General features: G+C 40.6%; 1 protein-coding gene across 3 annotated transcripts in view; it reads right to left on the reverse strand.

Annotated features, from left to right (window-relative positions):
• Positions 1 to 27,228, reverse strand: part of PPARG (peroxisome proliferator activated receptor gamma) — a 117,165-nt gene that overhangs the window by 58,814 nt on the left and 31,123 nt on the right. The window contains exon 1 of one of the 3 annotated variants that reach the window (XM_010984920.3): positions 3,017 to 3,277. The exons of the other annotated variants lie outside the window; for them this stretch is intronic. Within the exon in view, the coding sequence (XP_010983222.1) occupies positions 3,017 to 3,098 (82 nt within the window). The 5' untranslated portion in view covers positions 3,099 to 3,277. Of the gene's footprint in view, positions 1 to 3,016; positions 3,278 to 27,228 lie in introns of those variants that run through there. 3 annotated transcript variants of the gene reach the window in all.

Consider the following 27,228-nt stretch of genomic DNA (forward strand, 5'->3'; position numbering starts at 1 on the left):
TTGGGTCAGTTACCTAAACGCTTCCAAGGATACAGCGCCCTGGAGTCACACAGACACCGTTTAAGTATCCGTCAGTAGAAATGGCGGCCGATCACTCCCTCCTCTCTCAGGAGGGACTCTTGTTTCAAAGAATCCTCTATTGCAGCATTTATCATGTCTCTAAGGCATATTTCCATTGCTCAATCGGCTCCCAGCGAAGAGCGTGTCATCATCTTTCAGTGCTCTGGTGCAACAACTCAGAACTGGAGAATTCACACAGGACCGAGTCTGGCACTGAACGCAGGAGGCATATTCGGCTTGAGTTCAGGGAAGCTTCCCTTCCATCTTGCCAATTTTTACTAGTGCAAATGGATTCAGAGCCAGTATGGGGTTATGTGGGGTTCCTTGCAACGCTACGCTGAAAACAGTCAGGGAAATGCAAAAACGGGCCTCGCAGTGATAAGGGAGCCTGGGGAAACGTGTACAAGTCCCCTTCAGGCATCGTGGTGACACAGTGGACTTTTCAGTCTTACAAATGGGACCAGTACAGCTGGACATCTGGGTCATTCACACTCAATGAGCCACTTTGTCTTCAATAGCTGCACCCAGATCCTTGCGACACCCCGATTCCCCTTGGCCTGGGATGAGGAAGAGGAGCACCTGAATGAATGCCTGTATCTGGGCCAAGGCCCTAATCTCCAGTGTTTCACCTCCGCTGGCCTCAATTAGCTAATGGTGACCATACTGCCGACTCATTTTCAAGTCTGTCTGTTTGTTTTGGCAAGGGTGGAGTAAATACGTAGTGGTCCTCTACAAAATACAATAGAAGTTAACAATAACAGATCTCTGGCCTTTAGGAATTCGTATTTTTAACAGAAAAACAACACGAATAAGGAGTAATCAGAGACCACATAACACAAGAGAACAACTGGTGCACTGTACAATCTCTTAACTGCTAACAGTTCTATTCTGTACCGTGTTAATTAAGATGAAAAGTACTGGGTTACTCTTCTGAAGATTTGAGACTCAAAAAAACTAAACTCAGGGAAAATTCAAGGCATACAAATAAAGAGACTAGTACAGAATGAAAACTAACTTGAAACACATAACTATCCCTTATCATTTCTCCCCTAGTTAACCTAAAATACTTGTTGAACTGCATTCTGAACATATTCTATTCGAAGAGACAAAACGATCAAATTTTTGACTCCGGGATTACTTCATAGTATAGCTAGGACATTCTGCCTTGATGCAGGCTAAGTTAATAACTAGAGAAAAATGGCAATAATTTTGATGGCTTGTAGAAAAACAGAATAACAGACTTTTACATTATACAATGAATCTAAGCTCCTATCTAAGAGACTCAGAAGATAGAAGAACACATTGAGTCCAATCATCGTAATAAAATGAAATGGCGTTTCAGGAAGTGTTTTTTTCTTTTTTTAATATATTTATTGAAGTATAGTCAGTTTACAATGTTGTGTCAATTTCTGGTGTACTGCACAGTGCTTCTGTCATATAGGAACATACATATATTCGTTTTCACCATAAGTTACTACAAAATATTGAATATAGTTCCCTGTGCTGTACAGTATGAGCTTGTTATTTATCTATTATATATATATTAGTTACTATCTGCAACTCTCAAACTCCCAATTTATCCCTTCCCACTCCCTTCCCCCACCCCGTAACCGTAAGTTTGTTTTCTACATCTGTGAGTCTGTTTCTGTTTTGTAAATAAGTTTGTCTTCTTTTTTTTTTTTTTTTAAGATTCCACATATAAGGGATATCTTATGGTATTGGGAATACTTTTTCTTAATTTTTAAGAAGCTTGATGTTTAAAAAATTTGTGATTAATACGTTCAAACTTCAGGCTTCCAGAAAAATCAGAACGTTAAAACGTAAAGGCATCCATTTCAACAATCAAAGAACTTGATTTTAATGCTTTAGCATTTATATTACAAAACGTGAATGTGACTAGTTAACACAATCTATTTTTACACGGCATCTTGAGAAGAAAAAATAAAACGAAGAGAAAGACAGAAATAAGTACGAATGGTACAGAACAGAAGCAGCTGGGCTAAGACACTCCCGCAGAAGGAGCTGTAGAAATGAAGAGCTCACATTTTGCAATGGCCAAGGAAGAAATGTTAAAGATGAGGCACCTCTCTGAACCTTTTATATCTGAGTACCAGTAACGATCATTTATTTAACATGCAACAGGCATTTAGAGGCCTCGTTTCCTTTATGCGAAAAGTGAGATGCTTAGAAGAGACATTCTCCAAGGTGCCCTCACTCTCTTCTACAAAGCACTAGGCAATGTGCCAGGTACCCTAAGAAATATAAAGAAGACTCTAACTTGGTTCCACACTCTGGAAGCATACAATTCTTTGAGAGAGAGAAAATGTACACACACGTACCTAGATTTTAAAGTAGAACAAAACGTGCCTAAGGACTTTAAGGGGAATAAATGCCGTAGGAGGGATAAACATCGCTATGAGAGATGTAACACACAAGACTGAAAGGAGGAAAAGCAACTCTTCGGGAATTCTAAAAAGATCTCAAGTATTTTGGGGAAACATATATATAAACCCAGGAAATAAAAACAAATGGGATATTTGGGGGATATAAATATACCTTTAAGGGGGAGGGTACAGCTCAAGTGGTAGAGCAATGCTTAGCACGCATGAGGTCCTGGGCTCAGTCCCCAGTACCTCCCCTAAGAATAAATAGATAAATAAACCGAATTACCTCCCCCCACCAAAAAAAGAAAAATATATATATATATACCTTTAGTGCTTAAAATTCAGGACACAGAAGTCACGCACAGAGATGAAATATGGATTAGTTCAGGTTTTTCTGAAGTTCTGAATATGCTTATAAGTGACCGCAATAGCAATAAACTGAGCATCAGAATACTGAACTATACACATCACAGTATCAGAACAAATACAACCTGGAAAACAAACAACAGGAACAACTTTACCTTCCAAAACGCCCGAAGTACCCCAACAGCCATCCCTGGAACTGACTTTACCTTGTGAAGTGTGTGCAGACAGTGCACCAGCAAAGGAATCGCTTTCTGGGTCAATAAGAGAATCTCCCAGGGTCTCACCCATAACAGCACGGAATAGGGATTTGCTGTAAATCGCACTGATACTTTGTCTATTTCTTGCAAAAGGCCAACCCGTTAAAAGAAAAAGATCTGTGGTAGTAGAACCTGTGAATGCACCAATGAATCAAGACATCAGTTTCCAAATATTTGGGAGAGGTGGGAATAAACCCACAAAGGACCAGGCCTGCACTGGCTGGTGTGCTCCTGTCGGAGGCCAGCTGTGACAGAACGCTGTGTCATAATGTTGTTCACTGCTTTGGCAAGACTTGGTACATTACAAGGAAAACATTGCCACATCGTCTCGCCAGTGACCCACATGTTCAGTGTCTTGTGAGGGGCGCGTGCAGTACAGTACTTAGAACTCTCAGAGCAACGAGATTGTTCAACGCTCTACTGCTTCTTAAACGGGAAACTTTACATCTTTACATAGGTTATGAAATCCCAGATAGACTGACTCAAAGCTTTTTTTCCTGTCTGCCCATCCCTGGTTGAATCTCTAATCCTATTCCCTGACATCTGAAGAAAACTTCCAAATTCAGACACGTGCTCCTATTTTAAAATTTGCTGTCAGCTACTGAGATGTTACGTTCTAAGCTATTTATTTGACTACTTTGTAAAGTAGGTCAGAAATGGTACTGACTGCTATCCAAATTGTATCCAATTAAAGAGCTGAGAAAATGGAGATGGGGCCTGATACGGTTTAGATTTTATGTATCAGGGTCTGTTCTTTAAAAACTTGATAATTAAGTTTATCCATCAAAAGCAAGTGTAGAGGGGAGGGTGTATAGCTCAGTGGTAGAGTGCATGCTTAGCATGCAGGAGGTCCTGGGTTCAATTCCCAGTACCTCTGTTGAAAAAAAAAAAAAAACCAAAAACCTAATTACCTCCCCAAATAAATAAATAAAAACATGAAATTTAAAAAAAAATTAGCAAATGCGGCAACGCTGCACCAGCTTATGTTTGAACATCGGTTAGTGCTTAAATGATAAATTCCATACCATAGCGAGAGACGTGGAGTCCTCTCTGAGGGGAACAGTGCACTGCTGGGGGAAAAATGGACTTAGACTGATAGGCTGGCGAGGAATTGTGGTCAGTTTTGTAACCAGGAAAAAGCTGGCTTCTCGCTCGAGGCCTTTGTCCTTTTTGGTGAGGAGGAACAGGAGCTGTGCCAAACCTCAACGTGGGAGCAGCTCTCTGTTGTCACACAAGCCGCCTCACAGAACTGTGGTGACTCGTGGACTTAAAAAGATGCCCCAACCTAGGGCAAGATATCAGATGGCAATAAATCTCTTAATTACGCTGGTCCCAGTACTCCCCATGTGCAGTCAATACATATCTGGTTTATCTACATTGAGTAACTGGACGTCCTGTGAGGGACCAGCAAAAGCCTTCTCTTCAGTCATCCCGGGGCAGCGCCTGGTGGGAAGGACACCTGCTGGGTCTCAGCGGCGCCGGGTTAAGTGCAGGGTTGGGCAATTACATCGTGCATAAACCTTTAAAAACCAAAAAGCCTCGATGAAGGTAATTCACGTGAAAGCGAGTTTCCTGACAGTCCAAGTGACCGAGGTAATCAGTTGTGCAAACCTTGTCTTATCTATACTCAATAAAGGAGCTTCTCTTTTCCTCTCAGTGGGAAATTTCCTTACATGACAGGCTCAGTGACATATTTTTTTTTACTGAAGTGCAGCCAGTTACAATCTGTCAATTTCTGGCATACAGCACAACGTCCCAGTCATCAGTGACGTCATATTAATTATGACGTCATAATTAATTATGATTAATCCAAGATTCTTGGTTGCATTTGTGATCGATAGAAACAAATTATTAAAGTCAAGAACACTTTTTTCCTGTTAATAAAACAGAACAAAAACGTAAGCCCTGTTCTGCCTACAGATACTCCGACTCAACGTCCCAAGACGTATTCGAGTCTGGAAGACAAATTTCAGCTTTATTCTCGTTAAGTGGCAGTATCTCATCCAATTCCCTAACCATCATCTCATTCTTGCCTTCAGATTCCAAAGTCTCTCCGATTTGTAAACAATGAACAAGTTTACTAAAATGTTCTTAAGCTTAGGCTGGCTTATGAGAATGATAAAGTTGGCAGAACGATACCATTTTCGAACGAGAGAAGCCCTTTACGGTCTGAGGCTCTATGACTGAGATGAGAAAGTGAGGCCCCCAGATGACAAGTAAATTCTCCAGGTTAAAGAGTGAGGTCGGGGCAGGTGTCCAGACCTCTCGTCCTCAGGACAGTCAGTCTGACACTGGCCTGCGCCGACTTCTACTCTCAGAAGTGCCTAAATCACCTCTTTTAAAAACTCTGGCCACAGGGAAAGAACACAGGGTGAGTTAAGGGGAAAATATGTCAACTCTCTCAAGGAATATCGATGACTAACTGTGTTACTCGTTTTTCAACACCTCTGGTCGTGCAGGGGGTGTGGGAAGTTCCTCACTGCCCTCTTCCTCTTGTTCCCACATTTCCTCAGTGACGGCATAGCCCACTCAGGCCACAGACTTCTGTCTGAGGATGGGTAATTCATAATTTCATCCGAGGAGCAGGAAAGCTTAATTCCTACTTCGTGACATTTGAAAAAACAACGGACAGTTTGGTATTTGAGAAGGCTGCTCTTTGGTATTTGGCCTCCAGTATTATTTACGGAACCCATCTTTGGCAAAAGAATCTGAACATTATTCAGCCAAAAAACTCCCCGCATTTTAGAACATTTAGGAGAACACAACTAGAGTGGTAACAGCTGTATATGATTCCATAACAAAAAGAGAATGTCTAAAAATGAATCATAAAACCGTAGTACTATAATTGTGCAAAGTTTTTTAAAAAGCATGATTTGCATCAAATATTCCTGTAAAATAGAGTATCTTTCATGTCACATTGCTCTTGAAAACTAATTAAAACTTGGCTCTTTTTTTCTTATCAAGGGAACACTGGTTTACAGCATTATATAAGTTTTATGTCTCCAACATTACGTTTCAACTTCTGTATACACGACAGCGTGCTCACCACCAAAGGGCTAGTTTCCCACCCATCACTATACAGTTGGCCCCCTTTATCCATTTTGCCGTCCCCGCCACCCTCCTTTCCCTCTGGTAGCCACCAGACTGTTCTCTGAATCTGTGTAAAACCTTTTATTTTTTAGGGGATTATAGGTTAAATTAGGGTTTCATTCTCCAGACTGAATTTCTCAAACTGCTTTAATTGCTTTCTTTCATTCTGGTGTAACTTAAGCTCTGTTAGCAGAAGTTAGGAGAGTGCGCACAGTAGTCTCTTCTTTGGCTACAACCCCACTTAAAAAGTCGCTCCCTTTCTTGCTGCAAGTGCCATGAGCACTTAACGCCAGCTCCGAAAAGGCCAGGAGCTCCTTGAGAGAACACCACCCGGTACCTCTGAGCAACCCTCAGGCCTTGCCCAGTGTCCCTAGTTGGCATAAACCCGTGTTTACTGTTTTTGCTGGTGACGTGAACCACGCGGGAACAGCTGCTCCACACGTCTGTCCCACAGATCACGCAAGGAGGACTTCAGAGACCTCGTGAACCGACAGCCTCATCAATGTCCCCCTCGTTCCGACAAGGCTGACATTTCCCCATGGTCCTCCACGTGACTGCTGACACCCAGAGCGACGACCGCCGCTCAACCCCCCGCCTCCCCCCCAGAACCGCTGTCTCTTCCTAGCGCAGCTCAGGTTGGCTCGGAGCCTCCTCTTCCAGCAGTGGTTACACCAGCTCAGAGTTTCCTCATATCAGAGGGAACAAAACATGGAAGGAATGATGTTCTGTGGGACACGTGCCTTTCAGAAGAACAAATAATCTTGCATCCTTACATGGAAATTCCACCGCAGCCATCACAGCAAGCCTGGTAGTCCCATGGAAAGGGACAAAGGCAGGCCGCCACTGAAAACATCTGTTTTAAAGGCAGGCTCCGTTCTTCTTTAATCAAAAACTGTAATTCGGTTCAGATTTTCAAAAAGTAACACGTGTCCTATACAGGATTAGTATCGAAAACTAATATACCATTCTGATTGACAATAATGAAATGATGTTAACTTGTAGCCAAGAGCTCCAGCAGACGTGTGTTTGATATTTGAAAAGGTCTTCTTGACCCTGAAGCTTTGTAGCATCTGGAAAAGCACACTGACATTGGAGACAGAAAGCCTAGGCTTTGGTTTCCTCTATGGGTTCAGGCCACAGACTTGTGTCAACTCTTTGGGTTCCAATTTCTCATTTTAGAATGAATCTTGTCTTTCTGCAAAACAGACTGACCCTTAAAGTCCTTTTGGATCCTAGAGTGGAGCTACGTAACAGTATGCCTGTGATTCGTTTATGTAAAGTGTGATGGAAATTCTGTATACTGCATTCTTACTCATGTTCTAATCCGAAGTTACTAGTTCATTTTCATACCTGACTGCTAATTAGGTGACCGCATGAAAGGCACTTTTATCTGGAAACTTCCTTCTCCCCCCCGGCACCCCCTCCCCCGGCTCCCTGCCGGTCTCCTTCAAAAGTTAACTTGCTTGTAATACCTGAAAGAAAAAAAACAAAAACCTAACCTGTCTAACTACTTTCTAGGGATCAACTAAACACTTTTCAAGTCATTATACCTTTGAACCAAAGACATCCTACCTAAATTATGCTAACTTGTGTTTGCATGTAATATTTGAAATTCTCCAGTAATTTGGTTTGCAGCATGACAAAATACCATGGGCGATATTATCAACCGACCATGTTGTGGGAGATCTTAAACCTCTGAAACATGTATCTTCTTCATTGCTCAGATTTTATCAATCAAGTCTCCCAAGATCAGTTATATGGAGATTCTCTCGGTAACATACCCTATCACTGGTGAACTACACTAGGACTCCAGAATGGCCCTAAAGCGAGCGTAGAGCCACAGAGCTACATGCAAGTTTAGTTTACATAAAATAAGCAATTTACCAGTTCTGCAACTGTCTTAAAGGAAATATGTGGACTTTTGAGATCACAGACTCACATAACTTAATACCAGGGGGATTAACACACTCAAACTCTGAAATTTTCATAAGGAAAAATGGGTGCTGGAGAAATGAAAGGATCTGTCCAGGGTATGACTGAGATAATTAGTAGCAGAGTTTGTGCTAGAAATCAGGTTTCTCTATTCCCAGTCCAAAGCTCCAAACTGCACTCTATCTCATTAAAATGATGCAATAAAACGTTCAAATAAATTGTTCCAATCAATTATTCTTAATGCCAACAATCATGCTAGAAGTCTATCGGCATGAAAGCATTCGTACTCTATGATTCACTTAATGTGGATGAATCACCCATGAGAATGCCACAGTTAATCACAGAGTTTAGAGGCAGTGCTTTCTGCAAAGGAAGCACCCCGTAACAGCTTGGTAATTACAATTTGGTAATATCTGATCAATCAGTCCGGGAATCCATTTTGCTGACAAATGTTCTTTTGCCTCATTCATAGATCCTTCATGAGTCACCCTGGCATCCTAGAGGGCTTATGCTACGAACTATTGACACCGTTCCCTGCTCTTATGAAATAAAAAAAAATTTACCATGTGAAATTTCCACTGTAAGGTAATCACACTCTAATTTTTAAAAAGTACCTTAGAGCTGTATGCTGTTGTCATCTGTACTGAAATTCACAGTGATGCTGGGAGGGCCTTCAGAGCAACACAAGAAAAATAACAGTGGCTACTAAACAGAGCTTCAGCGTGGAACCTGGGAATGGTTTTTGTCTATAAAGTTAGTCTCTAATTTTCTGTCAACTCTCTAACTGCTATCATGAATAAAATGGGTCTACCTCTGCTAAATGGACTTCAAAAATTCACACTCATCTTTGAAGATTCCACACTCTGTACACCATTTCTTCGAGAAAAATGTTTATGTTCGTGAAACATACTTAAGAGCAAGAGGTGCCAGCTGATGACTGCTCTTATTTTATTAACCAAGTTGTCATGTGCAAGGTTTAGATTTTTGAGGATAAGAATTCATAACATCATAACTTTGAAAGCCTACTCTGTTCCAGGCACTGACTTATTGAAATCATCTTTAATTATGGCAACTACTCTTTTAGATGAGAAAACTGAGGCTTAAAGAGATGACGTGGCATGCCCAAAGCAAAAATGCTTCTGAAGTGACCGAGTCTGAAACCAAACACAGGTCTGTTTGACTCTTTGCGCCATGTTGACTAAAGGCAAACAGACCAAGCTTTACAGTCAAACTCATTACCAGATGTTTCTGAAAGACACCAAACTGTTTTTGAGTCTTTGTACCTTTCTTCCTCAGTGGAAGCATTTTTATTTTCCTTAAAGGACATAAAACATTGTTGCTTTTCTACTATACGAAAAGTTCTTTTTTTTTTTTAAGTAAGATTTTAACCAATCTGTTCACTGTTGAAAAAATTTTTTAAACTTATTTTATTGATTTATAATCATTTTACAATGTTTTGTCAAATTCTAGTGTTCAGCACAATTTTTCAGTCATACATGGACATATACACACTCATCATCACATTTTTTCCTCTGTGATTCCCTGTGCTATACAATAAAATCTTGTTTATCTATTCTACAATTTTGAAATCCCAGTCTATCCCTTCCCACCCTCCGCCCCTCTGGCAACCACAAGTCTGTATTCTATGTCTATGAGTCTATTTCTGTCCTGTATTTACGCTTTGTTTTTTGTTTGTTTGTTTGTTTTTGTTTTTGTTTTTTAGATTCCACATATGAGCGATCTCATATGGTATTTTTCTTTCTCCTTCTGGCTTACTTCACTTAGAATGACATTCTCCAGGAGCATCCATGTTGCTGCAAATGGTGTTATTTTGTTGGTTTAAAATACAGTCTGGTAAAAATAAAATCATTACATTTCTACTACTCAGAGATCATCAATGTTGAACTCTAGTGTTCCCCTAACCGGATCTTTCTCTTGGCATATGTACGATCATAAGTATACAGTTGAGTATATACATATGCGCCTACACAGATAGTATTTAAATTTTTAAGTAAAACTGATATATGGTACTACTTACTGCTGGGAATACCTGCTTTTTAAAGTCAATAATCTCCAACTTTCCATTTTAGTAAATTTTCAATTCAAATAATACCTAGTCCACATTCAAATTTCCCCAGCTGACCCAAAATGTTCTTCATAGTGGGTTTGTTCCAAACCTGAATCTGATCCAGGATAAAGACACCCAGTCGGTTGTATGTTCCTTTTAAAATCTAGTACAGCCATTCTCTGCCACCTCTGGCATCCCTTAATTTTAAGACCGCTGACTAACTGAAGAGATCAGAACACTCATCACGTAGAATGTCTCCCTCTCTGGATTTGCCTGGTCATTTTCTTGTGGGATCATTCAGCTTGCTTTTCTATCCCTGGGTTTCTCATAAACCGGATGTTACATCCAAAGATGTGTGGATTCAAGTGGAACATTTTTATCTGAATGTAACGTAGGTGACGTTCTGTACTTCCTATGCCATAACATCAGAGACACAGTATATGACTGGCCATTACTGATAGTAGGATTGACTGCTAATTTAGAATGATAAAAATTTTATCTCTCCACCATAGGGTTAATTTTTTCTCCTTGCAATTACTCTGGAATTTTAAGGATGTTCAGTTTCACTGATCATTTACCTAAAGCTTTTAACACACTTAATAATCTTTTCCTGAATCAATACTCTGAGTTTATGAAATGGACTTTTTCTAGTTCTGTCACTCCTACACTTACCAGCTGGCATTTTTCTATGAGACAGAGCCTTCCTTTGAGCACTAACGCTATGTGGATACCCTGAAGTGTAGTTCCTACTGCAAAGAAAGAATCAACGTTTTTTTTGTTCTCTATCACTAAAAGGGCAGGTATCTTCAATACCAAACTTTCCTGGTTAGCCATGTCTGTTTCTCCTGTTCACTGAATGCTCCTATCATAAAAATACTTACATATCTGAGTTTCTCTTTTTCAATTATTTTTAGAGAATTTTGTTTCAACTTCACTTTTCTCTGTTATCTTTGGTCTTATGACAGTTACAACCAAGACATCCATCCCCTGGTTCTTTACATAGCTAATTCTTTGTCTTTTTATTGCATAGACAAAACCACTTACCAACCCCTAGTAATATAACTAAGACTTCAGTTTTACCTAACAATTTTCAGTTAAGAGGGATTTTTCAGTTTTTAGCAATGGTTAGTCCTAGATTATAGGGAGTAAGTAACATAGAAACTTAACTGGTTCTTCCAAAGCTATGTTGTGTGTCAACATAGCTTTAGGAAGTGAGTCTAATATTCCTGACAGGTCTGTGGACTAATTAAACCACATTCCAGCCACGCAGCTTGTTCTTTACACTTCAGGGGTGCTTTTCTTCAGATACGCTAAGCTCTAGGAAGTAAGATGCTACGCTTTCATTTTTATAAACTTGAGCTCCATTTTAACAAACTTTTCATTTTAAGTGTTCAGAAACATCTCACTGAACACAAAAGGAAGGAGAGGAAGACTAAAACATGAAGACAGACAAGAAATAACTTCTTCAATTCTAAAGCAAGTGTGGTCCCCTCAATAAAAATAAAAACAAAACTGAACCTTAAGTCAGTCTTCCTTCCAATTATGTTTTTATTTATCTATTGCACACAGTCAGATGAACAGCTTAAAGTGCCCATAGTTGTTCTGGGCAAGTTGACAAGTATCCTACACATTGAAACAAGAAGTGGGAAGAAGGCCAGATTGCTTAATTGTTACTTGGGAATCCGAGGAGGTGGACAAGCCAATCTTTATAGGGATCCAAAGAGTACAACTTCTTCCTCAGGCAGCAGGAGAAAACAATGGGCCAGGTTCTCATTCCCTGTAATTTTATAGGCTGATTTCATTGTATCGCCCATTGTTGCTTTCATGTACTGCCTGAAGGGGAAGTGTATTGTTATCTGTGGGAGAGCTTCCAGAAGAGAGTTACAGAGGATGAGAACACAGCCCCTGGGAGATTAATGAATGATGTGACAGTCAGTCTCCTAGGGAACTTTCAGATAAACATTTTGGGAACTGTGCACCCAAAAGACCTGTACATTGAGGTCAGGGAGTTTTAGTGACCAGGAGTTACTGAGACAAGTGATATGCCGAGCTGATTGAACAGGCTTTGGAAAGAGCACTTGGAAGGGGAAATAAACAGGGGACTGGTAAAGGGTAAGGCACCCATAAATAACAGAAATGTGAATATGAGACTGTCATTTCTGCAGGAAGTCTTAAAGAATATTTACTCTAACCCCCCATCTTTACAGTTGGGGAAACCAAGGCACAAAGAGGTTAAGTGACTTGTCCAAGGTGTTGTCCAAGATAATGTAGTTAGTTGCAAAGTCTAAGCTAGAATTCATCATTCCTTAATTCCTAAACCCACTAAATCAGTATGTTTTCAACCAGTCTCCTTACTATGGGGAGGCATAGCTACAAATGTATAATTTTAAGAAGTCCTAGAAGAAAAGCTTTATAAAGGCTTTTTAAAACAAGCTTATTGAGGTATATTTTACATATCATAAAGTTCATTTCAAGTATATAATTCAATGAAATTTAGTACAATTCCTGAGTTTTGCAACCATCACCATAAATCAGTTTTGGAATATGTTCATTACCCAGTAAGTTCTCTCATGCTGATTTATAATCAATCCCAGTTCCTATCTCCAATCCCACATAACCACTAATCTACTTTTCTGTCTTCACAGTTTTGCTTTTACTGGACATTTCATATCAATACAATCATACAACGTATGGTCTCTTGTGTTCGGCTTATTTCAGTTAGCATAATGTTTTGGAGGTTCATTCAAGTTGTAGCATGTAGCAGCAAGGTTCTTCTTATTGCTTAATAATCAAGGCCAGGCTGCGTATGAGAATACCACATTTTGTCTATCCATTCAGTTAATGGACATTTAAATTGTTTCAATTTTTTGATTAAAATTTCTAATTCTACAATTTCAAATCTTCTTTCATCTTAATGATAGAAGATTTGCAAAAATTCGTATTTTAGATTGTCTGGATATCTACATTATCTGGATGGCTTTATAACTGGATATTCATTAGCAGTTCAGTGCCACAGTTTGCATTTATGATTTCACTGGTTCTCAGTATTACTACTTTAGTTGTCCAGGATTAATGACAGAAGGTCAAAGGTAGACTTTTAATGTGTAAATGATTCATTTGAGCTAAGTGAGGGCCAAATGAGGCCCATTAATGCTGTAGGAAGGACTGTTTCACAGAAGAATTCAACAGGAGAAAAGTACAGGGAGAATTTAATCACATACATGGTGTTGGGTAGCACAGGATGTAGACCCCCAAAAACATGTGTGATAGCAATCATTTCCATTTGGGGCTATTCGTTTGAATGTTAAGGGTTGTGTTTTGTTTTTTTTTTTAATGTGTTATTTTTGGTTTTGGTTGTATGTAAGAGCTATAAGCATAAAAAGTTTATAGTTAGTTTTGAACAAATTTCAGTTACATTATAATGAAAATTATGTGAGCACTGAGAATTATAAGAAATTTTTTCCCTGAGTCTGTGTTTTACTCAAGTAATAATAAGATACAGCTATATAAAAACAACTGAACCAGACGTTAGTTTTCAAATCTCTCATTTTATAAATAAAGAAGAAAAGAGGTGACATGACTTGTGCAAAATTATACAGCTCGTTAGTGACAGAGCCAGGTCTAACACACAGGCTCTTCAGCCAAGGCTACAGGACATTTGTTCCAAGGTATGTACTGTTAATCTCATTGAGCCTTTAGTCATTTATGAATAAGACATACACTGAGACTGAACACGAATCAGATTCACTTTTTATGTCATATTTTTCTACCAATGACTGAATAATGATTACAATTCAACCTTTAATTTCGGACCTAAGATCTGGTATTCACGGAGGTGGCGTAAGGAAGAAGGAAAAGATGTTTAGCTAAATCCAAGAGTCAAGAGGCAGAACGGTGTAACTGGAAGGAAGCAGAAGACTGGGTTCGACCTTCAGTTCTGCCACGAGCTCCACGTATGAACACAGGCAAGTCACAAGGGCTCCAGTCTTAATTCCCCATTTTTAAAGTAGATTACGTGACTTCTAACACTGTCTTTGACGCTTTCATCCAATGCATTTTAAGGGTTAAGAGCTCATTTATTTATAAACTCTTGTCCCTCATCAGAATCATGCCTAACCTGCTATTAAAAGTTAACACAGTAGTGTTACTATAATTGGCCCACATACCTGCTAACTCACCTTACTGTTCACTATTTCCTAACATATAACTTAAGAGCTATTCAAAAGGACGTATCTACTCACTCCTACCTACCTGTGGTATATCTGTAGGTGCTGAATACATGTTGAGTGGACTCATTGCCATGTGAATAAATGTGTATATTCCTATTTTTTGCCATTCTCCAGGGCTTGCTTCTGGCCTCCTGATCTTACTTATGCTGTTCCACTTAATGATATGTTTTTCTTGATGAGCACAAAGTAAATGCTTTTTGAATGACAATTCATTAGTTCTTACCCCTAAGAGCTCACTGTATACAGAGACAATACCACATAATTTACACCTACGTTGTTCCACATATGTTTGTTTCATTTCTTCAGGTATATTGCTAAGTCTTTTGGAAACTTGAGAGGTGACGCCTTTTACTTCATTTATTCTTCTTAATGTAGCAGTAAAGGTTCAAGATTTGACTGACTGTTCATTCCAAACAGAGAGGCCTTTTCAAAGGCCTTCAGGAAAGTGCCCTACCCCAAATTTAAAGGCCCGCAAGCAGCTCAGCCCTTTTGTTTCGTCTTCAGAGGAGGGTCTAAGAAAGATGGTTGCCATTCTTTGAATACTGTCCCTCTACAGACCTGAAGACCATATTCAAACACAACACTCCTCTTCTTTGCCTTCCTTTCCCAGTTGAAGAATCAGTTTCTCATAACTAGTTCCTTGAACTTGATTCTGGTTTCGTTACTTTAAAAAGTCCTAGTAGAATTCATTTCTTGAGTTGTACATAGAAAGAGTCTTGAACTGGGAAGCATGGGGTTCTCATCAAGGCTCTGCTCCTCAGTGATGTCTTTGGGCATTTCCGGGCTTCAATTCCCCCATGTGTAAAATGGGAAATAATATCTGCCTTGCCTTTTAGGGATATTATTAGGATTAAAGATGTCACTATATGAAAGAACTGTTGCACATTTTAAATCTCAACGCAAATGTGAGATGATATTATTTTACTATCGTTACCAGACTAAAAGCACTTTCCGTAAGATTATAATTTTAGAGCTTCATTGAATAAACATTAAAAAATATATATGTGTAAGAAAGTTGAAAGGAACTATGCTACAGTGCTAACGTTAGCTACTTCTGGGTGATGAGATTATGAATGCTTACAGTTTGCTTTATATTTTTCTGCATCTTGTTCGATAAGAGCTATTACTCTTAGAATTTAAAAAGTTATTTTAAGTAAAATAAAGACATTGTACAACAACTGAGTATTAAAAAAAAAAAGGTGATCAGATCCAGAGGACTCTTTAAAGAGAGTATCAAAAGCAAGTCTTTTGTAGTGGGTGAAATTAAATTTCTAAGTAGATTATTAAGGTAAATAGCAGAGATGTTAAGCTAAGCTTTTTCAGAGAAGATGAAAGTTATCAAGAATAATGTGTTTCCACTTTTCTAAAGAACTATTATCTTCCATCTTTTTTTTTTTCTCTGAAGTGCTTCTATTAGATACCAGCATCACTAGTCCTTAAAAGAGTACCACGAGGTGGAAGACTCACAACATGGAAAACCTCAGACAGGAAGCCCAACGTTAGTGTTGCATAAAAGCCACAACGCACTCCTGACCTGGTTCTCGTCCTCCGCCTCTCCACACTCCCCCAGAGCACCCAGCCTTAACCTGGTGGACCTTGTGATGTGCAGAACGCGTCCACACATCAATTTCAAGCTCAGCTTTCATCTTCCTTGGTGAGAATTCTGATCAGTAGACTGTTGGTTCCAGCACGGCCTCAACCTGAGGCTCGTGTCCCCTTTGACACCTTGTCGTCATTCCCTCTCCTGCCCCTCCTGACTGGGGCTTCTGAGGGACTGGATATGGTGATCATACACTTCACTGACCAAACCGGGGCACTTCTGACACACACTGAGACTGTCACAGGCGACCGGGACATATAATCACTTCAAAATCAAGCAAAATGAGGAGACTTAAGGAGAGGAGAGAAGTTTCACGATGTCTTTGGTCCCGGCAACCAGAAACTAGGGCAGTGCTGCCATGTCTTCCTCACACTGCCTGCCACTGCTAACGGCGGCCAGCTCTTAAACGCAGGGCTCACACCCGCAGTTTTGTTGGAAATCTATAGTTAAGTGTGGTGGAGTAAATTTTCTTTGTTTGTTCCTCTTTTCTTCTTCTTTTTTTTTAACGTTAAAGGTTCATACAGGGCAGGTGTTTTGCAAAGGAGGGTGGGAATTGCAGAGGTTTTGCCCTAGGCTGTCTTGCATTAAGAACTGTTGCATTTGGCCACTTTTCAGGGAACCAGATGTGAAGTCAGTAATGCCCATTTGGATTACAAATCTCATTTTAATATCTTTCAACATGGATAACAATACCCAATATATTTATTTCAAGGCTTCCAAGAGGCAGACAGACATTACCCACATAGGAACCACACTCCAGAGAAGTCAGAGGATAATCCTATTAAAAATAATTTTTAAATAATCAAAAAAGCTTATTCCAATGAAGACAGTAAAATCCAGTTTGGTTTGAAGGTTACAATTAACCAAAGCACCAAAAGTGGCAAGGACCATAATAATTCACTTCAGTAAATCTTAACACTGGGGAAGTCTTAATCACAAGTCTTAGCTACGAAAATTTGTGTATTTTGGGGTTATTACTAAGTTGGCCAAGGCCCCATAAACATGACCTAAGGCCACACAGGCCGATGGTACCAGTCCTGACATGTTCTCTGGAGAGTATACAGAGCTATGATACAGATTTAAAAGTATCTCAATATCAAATTCCTAACAACAGACCCTTTTTATCAATCTGAAACTCAAGCGAGTGGATTAAGCTACCTTGAAGGAAAATCAACAGTACTTTCTGTGACTCCCAGTTTTGCAGTACGAGGGGCGCAATGATCTGACGGGCTCTGTGGACCACCCGGTTAGGTTCCCTGATGACGGTTCACACCATTTACTCTCATGCGTGTGAGATGGTATGAACTCCCATCCTAAATAAGGATGAGAAAGCAACTTCGTCATCCTAAGTAAGATGATGACTTGGAAATACACACCATAAAGGAGAAAAAAAATTAGAAACACACTTAGAGCAACTAAAGATGTGAAACCGCAAAGGGCTCTATGGTAGGGCAACATGGACAACGCAGAGCCAGCGCCTGCTTGAAGTGAACGTTGGGACATGAAGGCTGTACTGGAGGAATTCAGGACAGGGTGATTTCACCACGAAGAACAAACATATAACCTGCAACGTTTGTACGGTCTTTTAAAGTGCACAACGCATTTTTACATATACGGTTGATTTAATCTTGAGAGGTAGGAATCGATTCCATTTTACTGAGAACTGAGGCTCAGGGAGGCTGTGTGACTTGGCCAAGATCATTTGACCAGGAAGTAAAATAAGAACTTAAAAAATTTAACCCAAATCCACAAATATTTGTTGAATGAATCCAGGGGAAAAAAAACCTTTGCTGTTTACAAGACACTGTGGGAAATACAGAGAAGTGTAAGCCTGCCCTTAAGGAATTTATATCTCGTTGGGGAAACAAGCTGCAAAGAGGTGAAAAGTTAAGTAATGATTCATGACGTGAGTAAGAATTCCAGCCAATGGCAGGAGAGATGTCACAAGGTAGCACCTGGCGAATTGCCAAATACATGGGAAAATGACTAAGTTTCACAGGGACTCAGAAGAGCATGTCCAAGTGGGAGGGCTCATGGAAGAAACAGGATTTCGGCTACAGCTCACACAAGAGCAAGCTAGAGGACGTACAAGAGCACGGCCTCCTGAGAACCAGCGACCACGTATCTGTGGCCCATAAATGCATGGATGTATCTGTTCCTATCTATGTCACAGAACCTCAGTAGCTACTGTGGTACACAAGACTGCTGTCTGCACAACTGATGATCAGGTGAACGACGCATGAACACGTGGAGAGGAAGTGTGGTGCGTCCAGCACAGGGAAAGAGCGTGTCTGGGGGACAGCGGGTGCAAAGGTTATCAGGCTCTTTAGGGGTCTAGTGAGCAGCTCATCCAGGGTTATACAGTCAGAGGGCGCAGCAGGAGCCAGAATGCAGGGCTCCTGGTTTCCAGCAAGGAATAGAGGTGTCAATGGAACGAATATTGGCTTTAAAATGAGATCAACTTCAACTAGCATCCTAGCGTCACCACGTAGTGGGGCGTAATTTTGGGCAAGGTGCTTAACCTCTTTAAGTCTCAGTAGCCTCACCCCTAAAACAAAACTGTTGTGAGGACTGAAAGACAGAACGCGTGCAAAGCACTCAGAACTGCTCGGCACTGGGTAAGGGTACGTATTAGTTTCTTTCTCCCCAGACCACATTTTAAAGGGTATTTTAATTTATTAAAAGATTCACTTTGGTATGATTGCCATTGGCAAGATCCCCTGTGCAGCTAGCTGCCTTGTGACTTAATTTACGCCAACCTGACACAGATGTAACTTCTCACACTGCTCCTTACTACCCGCATATGTGTGTCTGTAATGTCAGTGAAGTAATTTTGAAGGAGCTGCAGTACATATGCGGTCAGTGGTCAAAGAAGTACACACGCTGACGAAATTAACAACGCTGAGGAATGCACTAGTATACTTGGCTCTACTGGTATAGAATTATATAAAAACCCACATAGAAATAAAAATAAATGCAATATAACTTTCATCAACTATGAAAAACCCTATGTACTGCAAGTTGTTCCTATGCCTCTAGAAAAACTGGACCAATGCTAAGGGGGGAAAGAAGGCAGTTAAAAAGTGATTCGTTTTTAAAAGCAGCTTCCAGAGCACTTCCTGAGATAATTGTCAATATTTTCTGTATCTTCAGTAAAATGTCACATGTTATTCAAAATGAAACCAAGACATTAAAAGTTCCTGAATCATCAATTCAGAGTTACCTAAATTCAATTGAAATTTTATTTCATCTCACAGTATTTACCAAGACGGAAAAATGGCTTACCATCTTTAAGAGAGATCTTACATAACCAGAAATGAAAAGTGCTCTCTGGTTGACTGAGTTAACCAGAAACTCATTTTTACCAAGAATAGCGTACATCCCAGTTCATTAACATTTCACAGGACTACCTTCTGGCAAACGAACTGGAAAAATGTTCAACTTGACAATCAGCAGCATAAAACGATCTCAGCATGTAAGGCAGGTAGATGTTCTGTGAAACCAACCATTTGACTTTTCCATCAGAGAGCAGACCCCCCAGGCTCTGGCCCTTCATCCACTGCTTCTCTTCTTTCTGGCTCCTGAGGTAACAAGTGTCCCACCACGCAGGCGGGTTCTTCCTCAAGGCTCTGTCTCAAGGCTCTTCACTCTTCCAACTCTATATGCTCTCCCTCGGCAATCTCATTACAGAAGGCTTCACATGTCAAGGATGTATTGAGACCAAATCTGCATCTCCATCCTCGTGGTCTCACCTGTGCCTCAGCCCTATACACAAACATCTATTTGCTATGCCCACTGAAATTTCTCATGGGTGACTCAAACTCTACAGGTCCAAGAATGCACCTATCACCTACCCCTCAGGACAAGTCTCCTGCAGAGAGCCTCACCTCAGCAAATGGCTCTGCCAATCTCTCAGCTCATCATGACAAAAAAAAAAAAAAAAAAAAAAGGGGAGTCATTACTGACTGCTCTTATACTTACACCCAGTCCATCACCACTTCCTCCTGATTCTACCTGTTAAGTACATCCAGCCTCTTCTCTTAATCTTCTCTGCTACTGATCCCAATCCAAACCACTCTCATCACAGCAGGCAGGAAAATCCTTTCATTTGAAGAGAGACAATCTCAGGTACTGATTTTGGCAACAGGTTAAGAAGCATTCAATCTTAATTCCATGTATGTGGCAATGAAAGGCAGATAGAAAGCACTTCTCTGGGCTCAAATGAAAGGGTCTTTTTGATCATATAGAGAAGCATGTAAGAAAATGAATTAAAAAGTAAGACAGGAACAATAAAAAGGCAAAAGGCAAACAGCGCAACTAAAAAATGGGCAAAGGACTTGAATAGACATTTCACCAAGGACATACAGATGCCCAATGAGCACACGGAAGGATGCTGAACATCATGGGTCACCAGGGAAGTGCAAATGAAAAGCCACAATGAGATAACGCTTCATAACCTACTAGGATGGCTATAATAAAAAAATACGGAAAATAACAAGTGTCGGGGAGGATGTGGAAACTGGAACCCTTGTACATTGCTGGTGAGAATGTAAAAAAGTACAGCAACTGTGGAAGACAGTGTGGCAGATCTTCAAAAGGTTAAATACAAAATCACCATGTAAAGCCAGCAGTTCTACTCCTAGGAATATACCCCAAGGATCTGAAAACAGAGATTCAAACAGATACCTGAACACTTGAACGTTCACTGCAGCATTATTCACAACATCCAAAAGGTGGAAACAACCCAAGGAAGCATTCACTGACAGATGAATGGATAAATAAAATGTGCTACCTACATGCAGTGGAATATTACTTAGCCATAAAAAGGAATAGAGCTCTGATATGTGTTACAATGCGGACAAACTTTGAAAACACTGTCCTAAGTGAAATAAGCCATACACCAAAGAACAAATACTGTCTGATCCCACGTAACTGGAATAGGCAAACTCACAGAGACAGAAAGCAGAACAGACGTAACCACGGGCGGAGGGATGGGTGATGGGTGTTACTGTTCAATGGGCAGAGTTCCTGTTAGAGGTGATGAAAAGGCCTGATGGTTGTACAGCGCTGTGAATGCAATTAATGTCACCAAACGGTCTACTTAAATATGGTTAAAGTGGCAAGTTTTTGTTACATACACTTAACCACAAAAAAATAAAAAGTGAGAGAAGGTGACAGCTTGCTATTTAGTGGCTGGACATTTAAACTGCTAACTTGTTAATGACCTAAATTAACAGAGACATGAAATACACAACACACTGTTTTAATAGGAAAACTTGCCCTACAATCAAGGACCTCAAGAATGATCAGTAATACGTGTACGACTCATCAGCTGGTCTACCCACTTGCTTTGGATTTATGGCAGGCTCTGTGACTGGTTTATGTCTATCAAGCAGCACAAACTCCAACTCTATGGCTCAAGTCAATTGTTAATCATCCTTAGTGATGAATGTTAAAGGCGTCAAGGAGAACTGGAAAAAACAGCCAGACTATAAATCTAAATATTCTGATTTCCTATTACCCTTTTAATCCCTCTTCCAGCAGAGGTGATCATAAGTGATTAAATGGCTATCAGAATCAAGGAGAGAGGGGCTGGAGCACAAGTGTTCCACCCTGTAGGTTCTAAGAGCAGAAAATAATACTATTTATTCTACTTCTATCTTATACTGCAGCCTAGCACGGTACACGTGTTCTGCAGAAACGACGGAACTCTGCCAGTGATGTGGAGATGCTAAAGAATTATTTTTACTTGTTCAGTATGTTTGCTTTGCTCTTCAACTTGATGGGTGATTTTGATGGAAGCAAGTACCATTCCCAGCTGAAAAAGCCTGGGATTTTAACACTTCTTTTGTGACATGAATATATGTTTCAGCAGACTTTCCCGAATGTAACTCAACTATACTGTGGAACAATTACCTCTCCTACAACCTCTGCAGACTTGGGCCTGAGACCTCTGTCACCAGAGCCAAAAAAGCCCTCCTGCCAGCTCCTGTCCTACCAGCTCTGCTGTGGGCTTCATTCTCCTTTGATTCGGGCGCCTCACGCTCTTTAAAAAGACTTGCCAAGTAAGCAGAAAGAGAAACGTCTTCAGTTTCTCTCAGGCTGCTTGGAATTAAACCCCCGGTGGAGAAAGGGGACATCTATTCATAATAAAGACTCTGTTCTGCAGGCTTCAACTTACTGAACTTTTTCCTGAGTGCCCAGAGGCCAGGTTCTCAAATTGTCTAAATATAAACAAAATGCCTTCTTTCCTGACTGAGACCTCTTCTGCCAAGATTCCGCTCCATCTACTGCTTTATAGGTGGTTCTAACTAAGCACAGGAGACTGTAACAGAGGCGGTGACACTGCTAGGTTCAGGCAAACAGAACGGCTAACATGAAATCAACAGTGGTCCAAAGAGGAAGAAGCAAATTGGGGTTAAAACGTCCAGTTTCCTTCTCCTTTGTCTCTTGATTCCTTTACACTCCTTCTCATGTTTAAAATGACAAGACAACCTCTTTTGACACAACTTGTATGCACAGCATAGGAAACTGGTCACTCTTAACATAATACGGCGAGTACGTATTTTGCCAAAATAAATACTTAAAACTGAACAAACTTTTAAGGGAGAAATAAAAATCAATCACTGTCTTTGTTCAAGTTCCTACGCACGGGATGACTGATTCTATCAGCTCTGCTACTCTCCCGACTCAAAACCTAGGATAACTGTACAGCTTCCACTGAATGTCCAGTTTTTGGATATTTGGTTGGCTTGTCCGATATTTTAGTTTCTATCCAAGAATCAAACAGCCTTTTATTAAAGCTGGCATTTTCATGTATCCCACACAAACAAACAGTCTAAATCTGCATCTCAAGGAAAGGGAAGACCCATGGCAATCTGCAAGCTTGAAGCTTGGTAATGAGACAGAGACAAAGAAAGATAACTCCGGGTCGCCAGAGCACTGAAGACGAAGCGGGCTAACAGTGAAGCAGCTCCGCCTGCCTCCAACTTCTCATTGGGGAGTTAAGAAGCATCAGGAACTCCCCAAGCAGCACGAAGTAAAACGGCTAATAGTCTAGAAAGGAGTATAAAGTACATAAAAACATGCATTTGGAAAAATGTTCCTGCAGTCAATTTTCTCATTAACCCGAGATAGCTCTGTTGATTTTGTTACAGCTGCAACTTTTCCACTGTATGAAGCAGTCAAGTTACAAATTGGCTTGCGGGTTGAGTGGTCTGGAAAAAGTATATTCTGTATCACTGCTGTAAACTTAAATCCATTTCCTCTCGTTCTCAGCTCATTTTGGCAGAATATTTCTAACTAAAAGTGTAATAAACTATATTGTCATACTTCAGGGATTTTACAACTCCATCTACCATATTTGGGAGTGAGGGGGAGGTAGCAAGAACTCATAAGGAAGTAAAGGATATTATGGTGACATTTTGTAACCTTTAGCTAGCCTGGGGACGACTGAAGTCATGTGTTTAAGATGGGAAGCATTACTAATTTGGGATGACTTCTTGTGGCTTTTTTCTTTTCTTACACCAGCATCATTAAATCTGTTCAGAAATAGATTTGCTCTTTCCTCCATCATGTAAAACACAATTCCTTTTTATAAAGGCAATATTCTTGGTAAAATTTAAACTAACAAGAGATGGGAAATTGGAATACTTGACTAATTTGTAAGTTACTACAAAAGATAATTTTGAAAAATCCTGAGATTTCCATTAACTGTCAGCCAATTCCCCAAGTATAGCTCCCTTTTCACACACATACACACAAACCCCACAACAACCAAACAAAAAATGATACAAAAACAAGACAGTACATCGAAAAGTGACTATCTTAACATAATTTCATGTTCCTGAATTGTCATGGAACAGACTGAGAGATCAAAGAAGAGCAAAACCAGGCGATACCTCTGTACTGGCAACATTTTACTCTGTAATTCAGGTTTCATTCATTTAACAGACACTTACCGAGTCACTATTATGTATCAGGTGTTATACTCCATGCCGAGGACACATCAGAGAATAGGATATAGTCCCGTAAACCTTCAAGAGTTTACAGGTAGTAATACATTGACATTTTAATAACTTTTAATAAGGGGGGAAAGGGATACATTCAGAACTTTTGACTTGCAGACTTAAAATTCTAAAAGTTTCCTTTGTATCTCTAATTTTAGCTATTCCTACAAATTCCTTTGATGTGTAAAGTTACACAAGTGCCCTCTCTGTGAACAGACCAGAGCTGTCCCATTCCACAATGCTTAGAAAATTAAGTGCTGGTAGGGTCCTTAGAGACCCATCTGTCTGCCCTTCCCTAATTTGTCCAGCATCTGGGGAAAATGAGCCTGGAAGAGGGAAGGAGACTTGGTGAAGGTCACTTAGCTGGCATGCTTATTTTTGTGGGATTTTTTTCCAAGTAAGATATAACTTTGGAGGTATCATTATAACTAGTGCTTTAAAAAAAAAATCTATGTTTATCTGACACCTTTCTCATTTATCCTCCCTCTTATCTCCACGGGGACACTAACCTCCAAACTTTGTGAGGCAGTCTTTTCTCGTAGGGTCTGGCTCTTTTTAACGTCTGTTCTGAGACCTCACACCTATACCATCTCCTCCTTCTCCACTGATTTGCATTCTTCCCTACTTTCCTTGATTCAGCTTCTCCAAGAGAACGGTCCTAACTTGCTGCCAAAATTCTCAGTGGTCTAGAATCACTCCCTCCACTCATATACCACCTACTACCTCCTAAGCTCCCCCAAATACTCATTCCCCCCACCATACTTAAGGTGTAACTTTTTTTAATTGAAGTATATTTGATGTACAATGTTGTGTTAGTTTTCTGGTGTACAGCATAGTGATCAGTTTTATACACACACACACATATATTCTTTTTCATTATAGGTTATTACAAGATATTCTCTGTGCTATACAGTAGGACCTTATTGCTTATATGTTTTACATACAGTAGTTTGTAACTGCTAATTCCAAACTCTTAATTTATCCCTCCCCTCTCCTTTCCCCTTTGGTAGCCATAAGTTTGTTTTCTATGTCTGTGAGTCTGTTTCTGTTTTGTAAATAAGTTCATTTGTATCATTTTTATTCAAATCCTACATATATGTGATATCATATGATCTACTTGTCTTTTCTTTGTCGCTAATTCACTTAGTCTGATAACCTCTAGGTCCATCCATGTTGTTGCAAATGGCATAGTTTCATTCTGTTTAATGGTTGAGTAGTATTCCTCTGTGTGTGTGTGTGTGTGTGTGTGTGTGTGTGTGTGTGTGTGTGTGTGTGTGTGTGTGCGCGCGCGCGCGCGCACGCGCACCACAACTTCCTTACCCAGTCACCTGCTGATGGACATGTAGGTTGCCTCCATGCCTCGGGTATTGTATACAGTGCTGCTGTGAACACTGGGGCGCATGTATTTTTTCGAATTATAGTTTTCTCCAGATATATGCCCAGAAGTGCCATTGCTGGATCATATGGTAAGTCTATTTTTAGGGTTTTTTTGAGCAATCTCCATACTGCTTTCCATAAGGGCTGCACCAAACTACATTCCCATCAACAGCGCAGGAGGGTCCCCTTTCCTCCACACCCCCTCCAGTAAGCTGTAATCTTAAACAGCGACCTACTTGCTCCTTGCAGCTATTAAAGACATTACTCCTTTTTTTTTTCATCCTTCTTGATCATTCACTGTCATCTTACAATATTTCAGCATAAATCTGCGTGAGCTTGGGAGTCAGAAGGAGCTCAGTTTAAGCTAGACTCCACCTGCTACTGGCAGTAGGCCCTTTGGGACGTCATGTCACCAGGCTGAACTTCACTTTATTCACCTGTGAAGTCGGGATCATCGCAGCTCCTACACTACAGGGTTGCTGTGAGGACTAAGCAAGGTTGTATCCACAAAGCAACCGACATGACGCCAGGTAATAAGAGGCACCAGGCGCCGCTTCCTCCTCCTCTCCTCGCAGAGCTTCCCACTGGGCACTGCTGAGCCGAACCGCACGTCCCACCCTCTCATCTTCCTCTTCTAACCTGTGAGCTGCTTCTCGGGGCCTCAGCTTTCAGAGCATCCTTCACTCCATGCTCATGATGCCCAAACCAACACGTCTCGTTCCGGCCGTTGAAACGAGGTCCAGCCCCGACTCACCCCATCCGTCTAGGGCGTTTCTAGGGAGACACCCCACCTTCACTCTGAATTCAGCAAGTCTGAATCAAGCTCACCTCCTTCTCCCAGAGCCCCTCTTCTGTGTTTCTCCCTTTTCTCCCAACATCAGCCAAAAGTTCTTTTTTTGAATTTTTTTTTATTGAGTTATAGTCATTTTACAATGTTGTGTCAAATTCCAGTGCAAAAGTTCACTTCTGACTTTTTCTCTTGTCCCCTTTATTTTTAATTGTCGTCAAATCTCGTAAGTTACTGAAATACCTCCTTCATTTGTCCCTTCCTAACGAAGCTTTGGTCACACCACTCTCCTCCTCCAAAATCTTCAGGGTCCCCCAAGCCTCCTAGTCGAAGTCCAAGTTCCTCACTTGAGCCCTCGTATCCTGCCAAACGTAGCCCTCTTCCTCTCTTCCGTGAATCTCCCACTGATTCGAAGCACAGCGTGCCCCCAGCATCCCGAAATTCCTCCCCCATGACACTCCTCATGTTAGCGTGTTCAGCTGCCTCTTTCTTACGCATCCTGACCCACACGCCCAGGGCTCAGCTCGGGCGCGAGCATCGCCTGAAACGACTTCTCACTATTCCAGCTCCGCACACACGCTTTCTTCTAGGAACTTCTACCACGTGGTTGTCCTCCGTCACACATCACCCAGCCCTGTTATTTCATTCTTTCACGTAGCCCGTGTTTGTGCTGCCTTTGAAATAAGACTGTCGGCAAAGAATGCCATAATTCTACTCTGTCCAGAACGGTGCTCGATACATAAAAGTAGCTCAATGAACGTTTGTTTAATACATGAAACAAACAGGAACCACAAACAAACCACCACAACTCAGCACAAATAGCAGCTCTCAGCCCAGTATCTGACTGCGGAACCCTGCTTCACGTGCCACAGGACATCACAAGACTGCAGGTCTGTGAACTGAACATTCTTCACCCCTGAATTATTTAGGTAAAAAGTAGCTGATCAGGAACCTAGATGCTTTTATGGGTTCATTTCAATATTTTTCCAAAAAAGGGAAGCTTATGCAAAAGTTAAATCTACAAAACTGTAAAATACACATTAATGGAAATTCTTCTCTTAAAATAATT

Source organism: Camelus dromedarius, chromosome 17 (assembly GCF_036321535.1).
Source record: "Camelus dromedarius isolate mCamDro1 chromosome 17, mCamDro1.pat, whole genome shotgun sequence".
Taxonomy (NCBI): Eukaryota; Metazoa; Chordata; class Mammalia; order Artiodactyla; family Camelidae; genus Camelus; species Camelus dromedarius.